This window comes from Oryzias latipes, chromosome 13 (assembly GCF_002234675.1).
Source record: "Oryzias latipes chromosome 13, ASM223467v1".
In the NCBI taxonomy this organism is placed as follows: domain Eukaryota; kingdom Metazoa; phylum Chordata; class Actinopteri; order Beloniformes; family Adrianichthyidae; genus Oryzias; species Oryzias latipes.
Window position 1 is genome coordinate 27,406,569 of NC_019871.2, and position 18,473 is coordinate 27,425,041.

At 39.6% G+C, this 18,473-nt stretch overlaps 2 protein-coding genes across 4 annotated transcripts in view; one reads left to right on the top strand and one right to left on the bottom strand.

Annotated features, from left to right (window-relative positions):
- Window positions 1-15,270, bottom strand: part of git1 (GIT ArfGAP 1) — a 34,954-nt gene extending 19,684 nt beyond the window's left edge. For 2 of the 3 annotated variants that reach the window (XM_004075912.4, XM_023961594.1), the window contains exons 1-5: window positions 14,834-15,270; window positions 4,556-4,689; window positions 4,317-4,429; window positions 3,538-3,643; window positions 32-118 (exon numbers count right to left, since the gene is read on the bottom strand). In XM_004075912.4, coding sequence (XP_004075960.1) covers window positions 32-118; window positions 3,538-3,643; window positions 4,317-4,429; window positions 4,556-4,689; window positions 14,834-14,885 — 492 coding nt within the window. In that variant the 5' untranslated portion in view covers window positions 14,886-15,270. The remainder of the gene's footprint in view (window positions 1-31; window positions 119-3,537; window positions 3,644-4,316; window positions 4,430-4,555; window positions 4,690-14,833) is intronic. The other variant, XM_023961595.1, reaches the window with a different exon arrangement.
- A 679-nt stretch (window positions 15,271-15,949) lies between these two features.
- Window positions 15,950-18,473, top strand: part of ankrd13b (ankyrin repeat domain 13B) — a 62,767-nt gene continuing 60,243 nt past the window's right edge. The window contains exon 1 of the mRNA XM_011482923.3: window positions 15,950-16,267. Coding sequence (XP_011481225.3) covers window positions 16,160-16,267 — 108 coding nt within the window. The 5' untranslated portion in view covers window positions 15,950-16,159. The remainder of the gene's footprint in view (window positions 16,268-18,473) is intronic.

Here is an 18,473-nt window from a genome sequence, read left to right on the forward strand (position 1 = left end):
AAGAGCGTCAAGCGAGGAGATTTTTCCCTACCGGATGGAAGAAGTTTGCCTGAGCACCGAGGGACAAAAGGCGAAGACAGGTCTCTAAGCTCCCAGTCCGCACACTCGAATGAAGTTGCTAACATGAAAAAAAAAGCACAAGAAATAAGGGAAGTCAATTAAAAAAAAAAAAGCCAGAGTGGATAGAAATAGACAAGTCTGGCTAATCCCAGAAGACTGCAGAGCTGCATCATCCAGATAACTTCCTGTCAGAATTCATGTGGGCGTTCTCTGTTTATGAGGACTCAAATTTGATTTAATGTCAAACCTGCAAGAAAAACAATCTGTCTCCGTGTGTGGACACAAAAATCCCAAATACCTACAAGCAAATCCTGAAGATGAAGCCTTACAGCAATTTCATGGTGGTTTCCATGTGAACGATTGAAAGTCTCTAAAATATCCCTTAAGTTGAATAAAAGACATTACAAACCCTCTCTGATGAAAACTGTGTTTTTTGTGCTTTTAACATGTTCTTGTGGCATTTTTCTGACAATAGAGGACAGATATAAAGGAAATTTGGCCTTGTGATAGAGTGTCTGCCCTGAGACTGGAAGGTTGTGAGTTCAAATCCATGACTGAGTACTACTAGCAAAGACTAAAAGATGGGCCCAATGTCTTGACACTCAGCATTGAGGGTTGGATTGGGGAGTTAAATCAACAAATGGTTCCTGAGTGCGGCTGTGTCTGCGGCTAACCGCTCCTCCAGGGGAAGGGTCGAGTGCAGAGAGCAAATGTCACACACCTGGGTGTGGGACGACTACTGGGACTTTAACTTAATATTAAGCTGCAAATTACATTTCTGAATATGTCTTTATTCAAATCCTTTTAATCAGGAGCAGATGAAAAAAATGCCGGTTTGAAAAAAAGCATGGTAGTGGCATAGAAAATACACTGGGTGGGCCTCATGCTCCCCGTGACGCTCCACTCTGATCATCCACTTGCAGACAAATAGATCCATGAACGTCTTTGTTTTCCTCATCTGAGCTGGAATCTGGATCTAAACTGTACGGCTGGACAGCTCGGATATTGCTTGCCATTTTTGTAGCACTGCTGATGTTAGAGTGTGAGGGGCTGTAAGCTAGAAGGAGAACATAGACAGCTCTGAGCAATGAGGAGAGGAAGTGGGGGCAGGGTTACTCTGCGCCAAAAGTCCTTCCTACAACTCACAGGGGAATTTCTTATACTGCTGCCGCTGTGCAGAAACTAGGTCCTAGAAAACGACAGCTTTTTAATTTTATTTTTTTGGGCTAAAAATAGCATAATAAGAATTAAAAGTGAAAATAGATCTTTGAAAATAGATTAAAAGATGATCAGAGTGGGTCATTAAAACTGAAATTTCTGCTTATTGCTATGCACTCAATACATTTAGTAAAAAAATGACTGAGAGGAGGTAGCAGTTTATGTTTTTTTGGCTCTAAAAATAACACCATCTGTAAACAATGTACCGCTGTTATGTCTAATAACAGGATTTTATGTGTGCAGAAGCGAAAGTATGCATGAAAAAGGTTGTGCAAACAGTTGCTTTTGTCCCGACAACCCCTGACATTATGGTTCCTGAATGACTGAGTAAATAGGAACACTTACCCCGTGTCCCAATTCCTACCCTACCCCCTACATAGTGCCCTTCGCCATTTTGTAGTGCTGGATCTACAATTTCAAAATTGAGTGCCCAGGAAATTTCCCAGAAGTCTCTGCAAAAAACCAGTGTGCATCGATGCTCACTAGATCGGCGAATATAGACCACAATGCATCGGAACAATTTTTGCCAAAATAAAAATGTATTTAAATGTATTTTTTTAATAAATCATCAAGATTTTTACCTTCAGAACACAGTGGACCCATAAATAATTGTCCCAAAACGGTCACATTAATGAGATTTTCACTTCGTGAAATCGACGACGTCATATCCGCCGTTTAAAAAAACAAAAAAAAAGTAGTGAGCACAGTGTCCGAATTGCTTTTAAAATTCAGGGCACTACGTAGTGCTGCACAATGTAGATTTTAGTAGTTAGGGGCTAGGAAGGGAATTCAGACAGAGCTTAAATGTCTGCTTACCTTTTTAATGGCGACTCATACTAATTAAACCCAAAGGTAGACAGAAAATAGATCTGGTCCTGGCTTTTACTTTCTTCAACACGAACTACAAATGATGGAATATGTTTAACAAAAACTATTTTATTCTAACATCTCCTTTAGAAATTGTCTCTAACTTAAAGTTTATTTAAATAGAAGCTGTAAAAATGTTTGCAGATCAATGCAGCAGATGTTTTGGAGCTACCGCTAGCTTGATCATCTCATAAAGAGAAATACTAGAACGCACTGGGCAGAGTTTTTTGGTAGAAGCAGCTTTGAAACAGATTTTGCTGTTTGTGGTTTGATGCTTTGAAGTCACAACCCCAGAGACCAAAATCTCATTTTTGACTGACCAGACAAATAGACTGGTAGATTAAAAAAAAAAATCTACCAACCGAATGATTCAATTATTTTACAAAGACAAACTATAGGTGTTATTTTACAAAAGAATATTAAGTTAAATGCAAACAGAGAAGAAGTCACAACATCATGAAAACATCAGATAAAAACTGTTTTTTTAATCTAAGGAACTCCTGGATTGATTTTTTTCTTTGCTTTTGCTGTTTTCACGGCGTCTATGAAATGTTTAATTTTCAATCAGAAATCCGTCGTTTCTGTCTTCTTCCTGAAAAACGGCCCATGAGAAAAGGGCTTTCAGTCAGTCACCTGTAGTCTGAACCAGCTGTAAAGGGCAGCAGATTGACAGAAAAACACTTTTTTTCCCTAATTATACCTCCGGTTGATTCATTTTTACATGAAATCATAACAAAAACATGATCATGTTTTGGATTCTTGTCATTGACAGTAAAGATGCAGGACTCTCATGGGGGGAGGAGGGCTTTTTCAGCTCAACATCAGCTCTGTAATGTTACAAAGGCACTACTAATAAAGTTTTATACAAAGTGCCTCTTATTATATTTATAAAATACAGTTTTTATAAATGTTCTATGAATTAATTTAGTTGTATTAATCCGCCATGACTTAAAGTCTGCTCCGTGAAAATATAGTCTGACTTTAAACCGTAATCAAATGTAGGCGCCACACGGAACAGCACGTTAGCATAGCGTCATAGCATCGTAGCATCAGCGTGTAACGACACCGCTTTGTTTTATCTCAGCCTCGCAGAAGTATCTCCTCTTTGCTTGCTGCTGTTTTCACATCTGCACACTGGGACAGACCGGGGGACTGACTTTACTCTGAACAACGGAAGCACAAGAGAGGGGAGAGCTGGGAAAATAAAATCACAAAAAAACAACAACAAACGACTAAAAACAAAAAAATTGAAATAATCAATAAAATTGAATAATTGCCCAGCCCTACGATTTATTCTATTTCAAATGCTAACATTTCTCTTCCTAGGATTTGTGTCAAACTGCGCGGACAAACTTCCATTTTTGTGCAGAAATCCAACAGAGGGGCCCTTACCTTACTGAGATCCTTGGTAGTGACGCCATCATCATCACGACAGGGAAGCTTGTGCACAAATGCCAGCATCTGGTACTTAGCTCTGATGAACTCTGACTTAGTGGGACTGAAAAAAAGCAGAAGATGATAAGCAAAGTAAAGCAGCTAAGCCACAACTCGGACAGATCATGTACAGATTTTTGGGGAAACCAAAAGGGCTTAAAAGAAAAGTTCCAAAGAAACATGAGTCTAAAAAGAAAAGGAAACTTGGTTAAGCACGAGAGCTCATACCGTCTATACTAAAAGACATCTAGGTAATTTATAGTTGAGAATGAGCACTTTTTAAAATAATTGTTGCTAAATTTTGAATCTAAATTAGAGTTTAAATGCCAGCCACAAGTCTTGTTTCTATTGAGCATGAAATAAAAGGGACCATTTCACATGTCAGCTTAGTTGTGGAGCAGATCTCCGCTCACTGAAGGGACACTTATGAGGTCCAGCTTGTTTTAGATGCAAATTGACAAACTCTGAAGAGGCTGAACATACAGCGCTTCTAAATTTGTGGAATCAAAAATAAATGACATTAATTTTGTTGCCAACCACAAAAAAAAAAAAAAAAAAAAAAGAAAGTAACTGATAACAGAAGAAGCTATCATAGCAGAGCATTGATAGGTAGCGCAGGGCAGAACTATGTTAGGTCTGAACAGTTTGCTTTTGCTGTTTACTACAGAGTGAATCAATACTCTTCAGAGGACTACTTTATTGTTTGCTTTTGTGTGAATTATTGGGGCTTCACTTACTGGACCTTGTCCTGAGGGTTTGGTTTCCTACGGCCGCTCTGCACCTGTGCCGGGTCGAGGAGACTGTGCTCCCATATGGAGTTGGCCCCGTTACTCGCCAGGGTTTGAACCATCTGAGGCACAAGCAAAGCCTTTTATCAGTGATAGTTCATTCAAACGAGAATTCACAAAGCCAAGCAAAAAAATGCATACAGGCTTGTGAATGTTGGATTGTTTCTTCTTGTGTCACACCACCTTACCTGCAGTAATGTGGGAGGCCATCCGCTGTGCCTTAAGTGTTTGACTATTGAGATATGGCGGCCTAAGCTGCGGTGTACCGAACAGCACTCGTCACATATCAGGACCCCTCTGTTTATGCTCGTCCACCCCGGGTCTAAAAACAAAAACAAAAAAACACAGAAAGATCTTGAGACGATCTAACGACTCTGCTAGTGACTTAATCGCCGTGACAACACAGGAATTTGGGATTCTCGTACAAATAAAAGCAACAACTATCAGTGTCTTTTATAATGTGATGCTAGAACTGTTAAAAGGGTTTGCTTTGGCACCATTATGGAGAATGGTTCCAGAACTATTTGGTAAGCATGACAACAGTCATACACCTTTTGTTAAAGTCCTGGATGTGTGGAAAGCTTTTATTGAGGTTAAGAACAGTATCAACTTTGACCTTATTCTTTTCCAGAAACACCAAAAGGTCCGTCCCGCTTATTAAATGTTGGTTTTGCAATCAAGTGAAAGTAAACACTGGTGCTTGAGGCAAAACAGCTTCATGTGTGTCGGTAGCCATAGCTGTGGCTGAACGGCACTAAATTTGACATTTTATGGAGCTGCAAATAGGTAGTAAATAGGATCAGGCCAGGGGTGCCATCAAACAGTAGGAATAAGAGGACGGGTTAATGAGAACATGTCATTGTAACAGGAGAAGTCAGATTTATGAAAAATAAAAGAAGTTTGGAATCTTTTTTTTATTGTTATGTTAAGAAACACATTCACTTCTAATCAAAAGTCTATGTAAACGCGGTTATAAGTGCGTTTTGGGATTCTGCATTCAAAACTCTCGCATTCATGCATCAAGCAGGTTTTTAGTTCTGTTTTCGGGCTCTTTGTATTAAACGCACAGCCATTAAACAAGGGTTGAAAGGCTGAACCAGTTGAAGTTTGATCAATCAGGGATTTGGTAGGGACATGTGGGTAGCGTGCTTTTCAATCCATGGAAGTTTGGGAATAGAGCTGTGAAAGAAAAAGCCTGGAGATAGATTCACAAGATTGGCACCACTTCCGACACTTCACACCAAGCCTCTTCCAACTGGACGTATATGCGCTAGTATGGGGCGACAGTGCAGTGTGAACACCATCTATATAAAAAGTGTGTTTACTACATTCTGGAACGAGCATCACATGCCTGGTGTGTACATAGCATGATAGGTGTTGGCAGCAATGGAAACAATAAAGGCTCATGTTATGCAAGCAACAGAATCATTTAATAAAGCTGTGCAAAAATGTGGATTAATTTCTCATACTTTTTTTTAGGGACCACTTCAATTCAAATTTGAAACAGCGTGTATATAGGAAATCTTGTTTACGTCTAGATTAGCATTATTTGTGTCCATAACCCTAATAAATCATATTTTAAGAGAACTGAACTATCCCAAGTTCAAACTTTAAACAAGTTTAAAGATATAATCAGTGATGTCCTGAAAATTTATATTTGATTTGATTTGATTTGAAATAGTTTATTTCAAGCAATCAAATACAATGACGCATCAAATTTAGGATTATTAGACATATTAATAAATATTGCTTGAAAGGGAGTGGAAGGAAGCAAATTTACATAATCCCACCCCGGTTCTACTGTAACCATTTTATTACATGACTTATCATTATCTGGTTTATAACTTTATCAGACAGAATTAAGAAAATTAACTTTTAAGTCACTTGAAGATCGTTGTGTAGCCGCCGTGAGCCATGCACGTCCGAGCTGGAACCTGGAACCGGAACCGGATTAGAAGTGTTATCAGGGGAAAAAAATATTGAAATAGTGCTTTTTGCTCCAGAGGACTTTCTTTAAAAGTTTTAACCCTACTAATAATCATTTTCCAGCTGTTTCATGTTAAAACATCTTTAATGCACCAATTCATTTCCAGTCACATTAATTGATGGGCTAGCTGGTGAGAAATTCTATATGACCACTTCCAAAACATGTAGTCAATGTATCCTAAATATTTTTAATTTGCTTTGGAAAAGATTGCAGATTATATTCACCTACAAGACAGAAAATTAGAGAAATCATTTAGTCTGCATTTAAGACAATTCAATGTGTTTTGAGGTTGTTACACCCCTGTTTAGGGGCTTGTAAAAGGATGTAACATAAAGGTAAAAGGAACTAAAAATGAAATACCACAACGACTCAAAACGTCTCACAAACAACCCCAGGTGGAAAATAAGCTGGAAATTTATTTACAGAAACACTCAAAACTACGCAAAAACAACCAAAATACAAGGACCAAAGCCTCTAACAACCAAACAAAGTAACAATTTGTGCACCAATCTGCAAGCAAACACAGGAGGGAAAAAAAGAAAAGACAGAAAGAACCTCCCACTACAGCAGACAACAAAAGAAAACAGTCCAAATGCACACAAAAAAGCTAAATTACGGCCTCAGCCGTAACAGAGGTTTCGTTCTCTTTACTAGCACGCTCTAGGTGTGTCTACTGTCCACACAGACGGTCTCTTCACAAAAGTAAAGGCTATATGATGAACAAAAGAGATATGACAAGTAAGAACACTGCTGTGGTGTCATGAAGAAGAAGTTATGCCTTTTCTCCCTAAATATACCTGGAAGACACTTCAAAAAACAGTAAGGTTCTCTAGTAAAAGAAAAACTGAACCATTTTATTTAAGTATTTATACAGAGATTTACATATCAGGGCCATTAGTTGGAGTGTATTTGGATTTTTTGTTGTTCTATAGTCAAGAAAATGATTATTTATTATAAATATTTCGCTAAAGTCCACATAGTAAAGCAGGAGTGGTCATACCAACGACCACTATCAGCAGGAATCTAATGGAGAGTTGACAATGCCAATCCTATGTATTCAGGTGACGCAAGACTTCTTTTGGTCCTCCCACAACAAAGCCCTGGTGTAGAAAGACCAACGACTGCACCACCTGAGATGCCTGAGGGAAATCAGCTTCGTTTCCACTGAGTGGTACGGTCCGGACCAGTCCAGTTCAGTGTTGTTTGAGCGTTTCTATTATTAAATGGACTTATTAAGCCGGACAGATCCGCACCATTTTGGGACCACAGTTGGTTCTAGGTCCGTAGAAAAATGAAATGGACTGGTTAGGGCGGAGCTAACATTGTCACACGATGAAACCCGTTGATTGGCGGAAGGTCATTACAACAATAGAAAACACAAACTAGCACCAATCTTTTTAGGCTGTATTCCTCCGCCATCTTCTCTCAAACAACATTAAATGGTTTGTATTTACAAAGAACCAAAAGCCAAGCAAATGAATAAGTAGTCGCACTACTATGACACAACGCTATGCAATCAGTCTACACCCACATGCTCCGTGACGGTCCAACACTCACCTGAACTGCCTAGACCATCCTAAACCAACCAGACCGTACCATACGTTCAGTGAAAACTAGGCATTAGACTTCCCCCTCAGGGGCTAAAAACCTTTTATACCTTCACAACAGACAAGCAGCATCACTTCCTGGTATGAGAACAGCACCATGCAGGACAGTAGAGCCCTGAGAGAGTGGAAGGTCCAGCTGAACATACCATCCAAATTGAGCTCCTTGACCTGTAGGGTATCTACAACAAGCAGAAGATTGTGAAGGACTTCAGCCCTCAAACAATGGACTCTTCGGTCAGTTGCGTTTAAAAAAGAGCTTTCCCTCCCTGTAGGCAGACACAGAGAAAATGAGGAGGAGCTTCTTCCCTCAAGCCATTCAGAATGTGACTTTACATATTGTATATGCCACCACAGCATATGAATTTTCTAATTTGACATTCTTGGCCTTTTTTTAATGTTATTGAATTTTGTCGGTTTCACTCCTGCAATTGAAATTTATCTACAACAAACTACAAAAATAAACATACTTTAAAATAAGTAAAAACATCACGCCTCTTCCGCATCTTAATGCTAATAATGTTCTACAACTTTAATAACTCACATTTTCATCTGGCAGTACGACAGGAACTTTTTATTTGTAACGTAAAGAATCTTGTTTTCAAATTGGTTTCAGTTAAGTTATTTTTAGAAAAAAATGACGACAGCACTCAAAGGAGGGGGCTCTTATAAAGTACACGTTGAAAATATTTGGAACTTTTTAAGGATCTGCGGACATCCTACCGTAAGGATTAATAGATTATTCCAGGGCTAAACTGAAACTTAAAACTTTACTGATGTGATAAGTAGCTTACACCTTCCTCCAATCTCTGCAATATTACAGAAAATATATGCACAGGATGAATTATGCACAGGCATGTGTGTGGCCACCATAGGCATAAGTCAGTCCCAGGTGCAGATAAAACTGTCTCCGCTTAGAGTATTAATGAGCTAAAAGAGTCCATCATCTGATGAACGGAGAGGCTTTGTGACTTTTCGCCAGCAGAATAAATAAATACAAAACGGCTTTGACGAGTGCCACTGCCCAGTCTTTTACTGCCATTCAATTCCTTAATTTGTGGGATGCATCTAAAAAATCTGGGCCATCTGCTTGGCCCCCCCAGATTGATATGATGGGACACCATTAGACTTGGATAGACTATTAGCAGAGTTTTAATGGCCCAACCTTCAGCACAACATCATTTTGCCCAAAGTTGGTCTGATATGTCAATAAAGTATTGATGGGTGTTTTTTTATGTCACTTAACCCCCCACAAAATGCGTAACAGTGTTTATTAGTGGTGAAATGTCACATGCAGAATTACAGACATTTACAGATCACTTCCAGTTCCGGGTTAACGCCAACAATCAAGCGCTTGCAGTGCTCAGCAGTTAGCACTGCCTCAAAAGTCAATTTATTTAAAAAGATTATTGCTGAAAATAAGCCGACTACGGCCCTGAAGAGAAGCCCAGTGACTATCGAAGACCTCAAAACTTGGCTGAGAGTGTGACATGTAACAGCTGTCAATGTTGACTAATCGATAGCTGTCAACACTACAGTAATTTGGTATTGTCGACGCGTTTTCTTTGTAATTTCGGTTTTATAAACACGCATCCAGCCGAATGTGTTCACATCGCATAAGCGACAGACACGCAGGTATGAACAGAAAGAAGATTCTTCTTCTTTTGTGTATTTACCGTTTATTAGCGCTCACCTGCCATCTACAACAGGAAGAGGCTCGGTGTACAGTTAAAGTGAAAGCGATGCAAATCTTGCTCCAGATCTTTTGTCTTCACAGAGCTGTTCCTATAAATGTCCATCTTGGAGTCCCATTGATTCAACCAGACACAAACCGCAATAAACATGTCTTAATGATCATGTTTACAATTGCTGGTACTTCCGTATCTTGAACCGCATGCCACCTACACATCACTACTAAATCCGAGTCCCCTATTGGTCACAGTGTTGTGTTGCTGCAATTCAACAAGAAAAAGTTCAACTGGTTGAACTGTCAGCGAGCGATCAATGATTGCCCCTATGTTCGTAGAGCTCGCAACCGGACTTAAAAACCTGATAGCGACGTGCGATCATGGGTCTTCTGGATGCGGAAGCTCGAAATTCTGGTCTGTGCCATCGACTTCAGACTGGAGAGAAGTAAGTGCACACTAGAGATGGCTGCAACACTTAACACAAAGCATACTTAACATGTTTCTAAAAGGAATGAGACTTCTGTCAATGGTTGAAGGGGATGGATTTAAAGAATGATTGGGGTGCTGCAGCATGGATACCACCTGAGTCACATTTGCAAACTAATGGAGGAAAAATTATTGTAGAATATTTCACTGTTCACTAATAGCAATAAAGTAAAACCCTTGATCACAAAAACATTTCTTATCATTTCTATGGGAAGTTTAGACAACGATTTAGTGCATAGATCAGGAACCATACAGCTTGCGAGCCAATTATGGCTTTTTTTGTGCAAGCATATAGCTTACCTGGGACCTTAAACTTTTTATCTTTTATAAGGTGATTTTGAAATACTTGAACTGTTCATGTAAAATTTCCATTTCTGTGAACACACCATCGCTGAGCGTAAGCAGTACCATACATGATGCGAACCTCCACAGACTGAGTAACAGCACCACCACCTTTTGTGGGAAAAAAACTGCCAATCATCTTTTATAAACAATAATCTTTGACTAAGCGACCACAGAAATAATCGTTGAGACATCATCAAAATTCAACCGAAGCAGCTTCTGGAGCTTAACGAACAAGTCAGAGTTTCCTCCCACTCCTTTTCAAGCAATTAAACAAAGTCTTTTTAAAGAATCAATAAGTGATGCAAATCTGTCCATTTTTGATTAGAGTCACTCTAAAGGCATCATTTACATTTATATATATATATATATATATATATATATATATATATATATATATATGGATGTCTTAATATTCCAATAGTCACATTCATCAAGAGTATTCTATATGTCCAGCTGTATCTCTCTTTTTTTGTCTTTACTATTCATTTTATTGCTTGAAATTAATCACTTCCAAATCAAAAACAACTTAATAGACAAAATCCTATTGCCAATTGGTTTTAATAGCAATTGTTTAGTTTTGAATGACTGTTCTAACATTCAACACAAGAATAATAGTCAGCCTTCTGAAAAAAAAACTGAAATATACTTGTTTTCACTTCTTATTTTTTGTTATAAAATATCACCAAAAAGAATTCTCAATATTTAGTTAGAACTTCAACATTTAAAAATAATTTTGACACTCCGCACAAAACTCAAACTCTCAGACAACGGCTTAGTTCCTGATTGTAGAAAACCTTGGCATTGTGACAAGTGGTGGAGCAAGTCTCAAAGAGAATGAATGAATAGTGTCAGCTGTGATTTGTAACCATGGCAGCAAGATAACCCCCTCCTCCCCATGACACAAAGCTGGGTAGTGGGGAGGTGGCCTGTCACTAGAAGCCAGGTCAGCATTTTTGAAGATGAAGTAGGTGTCATTGCAAAGAAAGGTTACATACAATAAGCAGCTGCTTATAAGTACAAGGGCACAAACGCATCATAATAGTGAAATATTTGCACTTCTTTTTTTACTTTTACAGTCGTGCTCCAGCAAACAATGTGGTTCTTAGTTATTGATATACAGTAAACAACTGTAGGTGAAAAGGTTACAAATCAAATGAACAAAAAGGGCCAATACAAGCCAACTGCCTTTCTTGATGCCATTCCTGTCTATAGGTGGCCACAGGTGGATTTGTGGGTGTACTATGCGCCTATAGAATATGAGCGTAGAACTTTGTGATTAGAGTGTTCTAGAAAAACAGTTTGATTTGTATTTAAAGAAAATCTGATTAAGGTTTGGAGACACCTGGTAGGACTGTTTTGGTCTTGTTTACCACCCAAGATGCATTTCCTCTGCCATTTATTTACATTCACCCATCCATTAGTTTTTGATTTTCTTTCAGTTCATTTTATTATTAGTTTGCAACCTTACATTTTCAAAAGCATTGAATAAACCTTTTGTCCTTTGATAGAGCTCAATTCATTGTATCTGAATAACAATATTCAATGCTTAAAGAGCTAAATACCAACAGCATTTTAGCACAGAATTATTACATCAATAGTCAAGCTTGGCGGTGAAGAATAAGAGTTTGGACTTTCTTTACAGCAAATACAGAACTTTAGAAATTTTGCAGATGATAAAACCAGCACAACACAATATTTCAGATTCTGGTGAATTGATCTGTCTGACGCATAAAGCTCAGATAAAACTGAGCAAGTAAAAAAAAAGATGGCAAATCTAAAAAGAAGGGGATATCTATTAAAGCAAAGGTGTGCCATGAGAGATGGTCTGGTGCGTCATGGGAAATGACTCACTTTCACTGGTCTAAAAACATTTACCATCACCAGAACATCACCTCAGTGTTCATAAACACACGTCCCGGTTTCACACCGGGTAGTTTGCCGACGCCTTTGTGGAGCTCTTCAATATAAATTCACCGAATCTTTCAACATTGTCAGTGTTTTTCATAAAGAATGCAAGAAAAACTTTTGAAAGTAGCTCCGCCCACACATGGTGGGAGCGTCAGATTTATAAAACACTTTCAGGCAAACGTCCAACAGTGACTTTGACGCGAGTTAAAACAGAAGCAGAGGAAGCAAATTTGATGCATGAATCGCGTTTGGTGTGAACGGACAATTGATTGAAATGAACTGTGGCTAGTGATCCGTATTGGACAGTAGCTTCCTGTGGGATCCGGTGTTAGACCTTGTAAAAAGTGAAAAAAATAATGAAGCTAGGAGATTTGAATCTACCCAACACCACCGCTTTTCACTACATCTCCCATGATGCATTGGATAATTGAGACGCCGTCTCTTTCTGTGCTGCTGTTAACTGCCATGAAGCGCAACTAATGCAAACATCTGTTTTTAAAAGCTTGTAAATCTTCCTGATGAAATCAGACAAAAACTGTTTATTTCTCCTTCAAGGTTTGTGCTGAAGAAAAAAATCATTAAGAGTCAAAGATTCCAGTGTTTGGTCAAAGTCTTCTTTCTAAAGGAAACAGCTGCTTTCTAATGTCTTTGAAGGACAAATTCTGTTTCAGACTTCAGTCACTTCTGAAAAATTGAAAGTTGAGTTTAAATAAAACTAATAACAACATAAAGAAACCGATTTAAGGTGAAGTGACCAACAGACCAATTTAATCTAAAAAGAAACTTATTCACCCAAAATTGATTCAATTTTTTTTGTTAAAGTTACATTTTTGATTTAGACAAAAGCAAAACAAATAAACCTTCAGCATGTTCATGAATATAATGTTGATCTCTTTTGTGTAAAATGTGTCACTCGTGTTGTGATTATTATATTTGTTCAAAAACTACAGTTGCACTCATGACAACAAAGACATTTTTTTAAATCACTGTTCTAAAAGATTATACTTTTGTTTTTTATTTTTGGGTTACATATAATTTAAACTGGAGGGAAAAACAAATACCTGGGTAAAGTTATAACTAGTTACGTTGAAAATTATTTAAACCTATTGCGACTTTTAGGAAAAACAGCTGCAACTTCCAGCTTTTTGTGCTTCAATTGTTACAAAAAACGCATGTGAGATCGTGGAGGGACTGTACATCAATACAGACTACAGAGTTTCTCTTTTTTACATTTTTGGGCGCTGGTTTTCCTTGTGGTTTTTGACAAGGAAAATCTGGAGCTTGGCTAAAAAAGAAATGGTTGAAAAACATCATTCTAAATAAAAATTCCAAATTTGAATGCAAGCTTTGCAAAAAAATGTTACATTAAAATTCCAAATCTGTCACATTATATCAACATCTTCAAAGCAGTAAACCCACAAATATGAGATAAGAGTTGTGAAAAAAGGGAGCATAACTTTGAATTCTGAAACTTCAAGGTGTCATACAAAAAAACATCAATACGTCATGGCTAATATAAGGTCAAACCATGTTATACACTGACCAATACCGTGAATAAAGATCCTGCTTTTTCCTAAATAAACTTATAACATGACAGCTTTCTGAGTAACAAAAATTTGAAAAGAAAGATACGACACTTAAGTTAAAGCATGAACTTATTTTCATGAATTCAGTTTAAGTTTGATGAATTTAGTCTTACTTTTGAGTTACTTAACTAGTGTCAAGTCCATAAGTCTAGTTTAAAATGGCCGATAAGATAAATATCAACTAAAAGAACATTTTTTAAAAGAGTTTGGTGTAATAATAGATGACCGTTAGCCATCAAAAATCCTCGCGCGGAGCTAGCTTGGTGGGAACTTGTCGTAGCAAAAGTTAGCTGGAGTAGCTAGCGTCCGGCGCTAGCCTAGCTAGCCTGGTCACGAAAACTTCAACCTTATAGAAGATTTTAAAAAAGGAATATTAACACGGTGATAGCTGTGCAAAGGCAACATATTAAAACTTACTCCATCTAGATCGTGTTAAAACAGAATGCTAGAACGAAAGTCAAATAATTTGGTACCTTGCTAACCTCCATGCTACGCTAAGAAGTCTGTCCCAGTCACGAAAATCAAAACAAACGCTTTTTTCCTTAGACTGGCTCCTGCTTTGGAGCATCGGTAACTTCAGCACGCAGAGGAGGGGCACATAAAGTCTAAATCACCGCTGTTCCTTCTATGAAATCAACTTTATCAGCTGGTGGCTAAAGGCACTCTCCGTGGTTTAACACGCCTATTTTTCGCTGTTTATTTTGGGCCTAACCCAGGCTCAGGAGCCCTGGCCGCTTTCCTGCTCTGGAGACCCGCGGACAGTGACAGCATCTTCGGCTCCGTTAGCCCACCGTACAGCCGTTCCCATGTATTGTTTCGCCACAGTGGTCTATTTCTACGTATTTACCCCCCTCCTCCCTACCTGGCGCACTGCAGTCAGCGCAGACTTCTGTCCTTTGTAGCTTTCTTGACATCTCGAAAGAGGCTGCGGAGATCGAGAGGTGGATGCCTCCGCCGATGTTGGGTATTCTCCCCCCTGAGCGAGCGAGCGACCGACGTCTGCCGTCAACCGCAGCGGCCCCGGAATCCCCGGAAGCCGGGTGGTGTGTTCGGCTTTCCCGGCCAGCTGAGGACTGATTTTTCTTTTTTTTTTGTCTCTCCGCTCAATAGTCTCCTCGGCCACGTTCCCTCCGGAGGAGCAGATCTAGATTAAAGTTGTGCATGAATCTGCACACACGCAGCGCGTGCCACGGGACCGCTTCATTAAAATCCGGTCCCTGCGTTGCCATCAAGTCGCCGAGAGACGGCGGCTCTCTACCTGCCAGTCTGCGCGCGCGCACACACCCTTCAGCCCCGCAGCCCACCTACCGAGAACCGGGGCGGGTCGAACGACAATTCAGTAGGAAGAAAACAACAAAAAGTTGACCGGAAGAGTGTGTTATGTTTGATTTAAATAAAAAAAAACAATAATTTCACGAGAGAAGGCTAATTTTTTAGATATGAGGCTAAATAAATATCAAACAAAAAATACGGATGTTATTTTCTACCTTTTTTAATTTTATTTTTAACTGTTGTGTTTTTCTGTATTTCCAGTCTGAATGTGTTCCTGCTCGTATATCTACTTGATGTCTTCTTTACATCAATTAAAAAATGTGTTTGGTCACAGCTACTAATTCGTTAAAGTCCAGTAGTTGTTTTTTTTCCAGCATTGTTGCTGCTGTTTGGGATCACGTGATTTGTTGTAATAATTACAAATATTATTATTATTTATTTATTTCATGGGACATGTTTAATCTCAGGTTTAATCTCCCCATCCCTGACTGCGGATTGGCTGATTGCGCGCACATTTCATTGCATCTTGTCAGCGCATCTTTCTCAGTCACCACCCGATGGGAGGAGGAAGAGGAGGAGGGTGGATGTGTTGGAGTAGGAAGAGGAGAAAGACAGAAAAGCTTTTGGGTGGAGGAAGGGATGGTGGAGGAAGAAAGACAGACAGACAGAAAGGTGTAGCTTCATTCTCCGAAACAATCAAAGGGGGGAGGAGGAGGGGGGGGGGGGGTGTTTGGATGCACTTTATCCTGAACGGAGGGGCAGAGTGGCTCATTTACGCGGCAGCCTAACACACGCCTTTGGGCATCACCGCCGGGTGAAGGATGCGAGGATCGATCAAATAGAGCAAATTGACGACCAAAGTATTCGTCCAAAGCCCAAAGTGAAGAGCGGGGACGTGGCAAACTATGATACGAGGATGATTTCTGCAAAGAAAACTCCGGAGGAGAGTCGGTATCCTATCCACTATCTGGTGTGGCACAATAAGCACCGTCAGCTGGAGAAGGAGCTGGAAACGAGCAAGCAGGTGAGGCAAAGACGTGCACCTATGGGGGGGGAATCTGTTCTGTTTTTTATATTTTTTATTCCTGGTGGCTGTCATGGGTGTGTGAGTCTCCAAATGATGTGGATCATGGTGCCAGACGCATGGAGATTCCCCTCCATCAACAACCTGGACAATGATACCGCAGTTCAATCGGACTGGACTCATTTATTCATTCATTGAAGTATTCCAAAAATAAATGACATGCCCAGCTAATATACATTGTGAAGCTGTTTGAAGCTGCTATCCTGCTAGCAGTTTCATGCTGCATGGGGAGTTTTGTCAGTTTTTTTTCTTTCTTTTTTTATTTCCTTTCCTGGATCTGGACTGTACTTCAACATGTTTCATTCCTTTATTTCCCCATCCACCCCAAAATACCTCACCTGCATCCACAGCCATTTGTGAGTGGGTGAGACAATGCAGATCCACTAGCTATGGTGTGGGTGAGAAACAAAAGCTCCACAAACCAAAAAAAAGAAAACTGCAATGGAAGGGAACAGAATCGTCTGCTGAAATTCTCCCACTCCATGTGCAGTAAACAGTAATGTGGGTAATTATTAATCTGCAGTGGTAAAACCTGAGTCCTTTGGCCCTGAGCGAAGGATCAAATTATATAAATGGAATTTGTCTGTGAGTTTAAACAGACAGCGACAAATTCCTTATAGCTTGTTTAATATGTTTATTTACTGCAAATAAATTAACACTTTTTTTTGCAGATATTTAAGTTGCTAATTCTGTTTTTGGTAGACTGTTCCATAGGAAGACAAGAGCAAGTACAACATTTTTTTTTCTGTTTTTAAAAATCAAAAGCCTTGGAAGACGTTTCAGTGGATAAAAAAATTAGTAGTTGGCATTGAAGCAGTCTGGAGCCAACAAATAGTGCACAACAGTCACTTTTTACTGACATTTGTGCAACATGGAAAAAAAGATACAAGACAAAGACTTATGGCAAACACCTGAACAACACGGGAAACTACATTCATACTGCCCTCTGCGACGCGCATTCAAGCGACCACTTCCAATGACAATTCTATGTAAACACACGTAAACGCACGTTCAACATTCTCACGTAGCTACACAACGTACGAAACACATGGCCATTGGACGCACTTTTCAAATTAAACCGATCAGGAGTGATGTCACTTAAGTATTAAAATTGATCACAGAGGAGAAAGTAATCACAGCGGTATTCATCTGGACGGATTCTATGGCATTAAGTGTTTCATATGTCAGAATAGAGCCGTGAAAGAAAAAAACCTGCAGCAAGATTTGCTAGATTTGCACATTTTCGACATTTGGCACTAAACCTCTTCCAATCATAGATGGTGGACATGCACTAGTAAACAGTAGTAAAAGAAAAGGAAGAAGAAGCCCCTCCCTGCTTGTCCAGTGTGAACACTATGGGCTGAACACGGTTTCAAGAATGTGCGTTTAGTGTGTTCTTGAATGTGCGTCACTTGCCCGATATCAATGTATCGTTAGAAATGAGAAAATTAGACAATCAGAGTGTAGGGAGCCAGTTTAGCTCGTGCTGGTTTGCTGCGCCTTCCGTCCGTGAAACCAGGGTTCGAATCCAGGCTGCTCCCTATTCCCTTCTCTGCTTCTGTGCCGGTCCCAAGCCCAGATAAATTAAGAGGGTTGTGTCAGTAATGGCATCCGGCGTAAAACATTGCCAAGATAACCATGGGACTCATCCTCAAAAGCGAGGTTGTTTTGCTGTGGTGACCCCTGATGGGAAGAGAAAGAAGAGACAATCAGAGTGTAGTTTGTGTGGACCTTCTACATACAGGTGTCCTACGGGCACTTTCGTATCACCTTCACACCCATGCATGCAGCATTCGCCCACAGTCAGTAAGGAGCCAGTGTGCAGACTTCACTAATGACTAGGGCACTGTACGACAGCATCACTTGTACGTGTAACTTTGTGTGTGTAAATAACATTATTCTTACAGTTACATCACGACACACTTACCACTCACACAACAGTGTTACATTCCATTTTTGTGAAATACCTTGAGGTGGTGGCACAATAGAAAGGGGAACTGCAAGACACACCTGCGCTCTCTTTCAGATGCCGCCACTCCTGTCTAGGACCCTCCACGGGTCCGGACAACCCAAAAACCTGCATCACCCAAACGGTCAGCCCTCGTAAGGGGTCATGTGACTAAGACCTTACGCTGTCAAGTGGTGG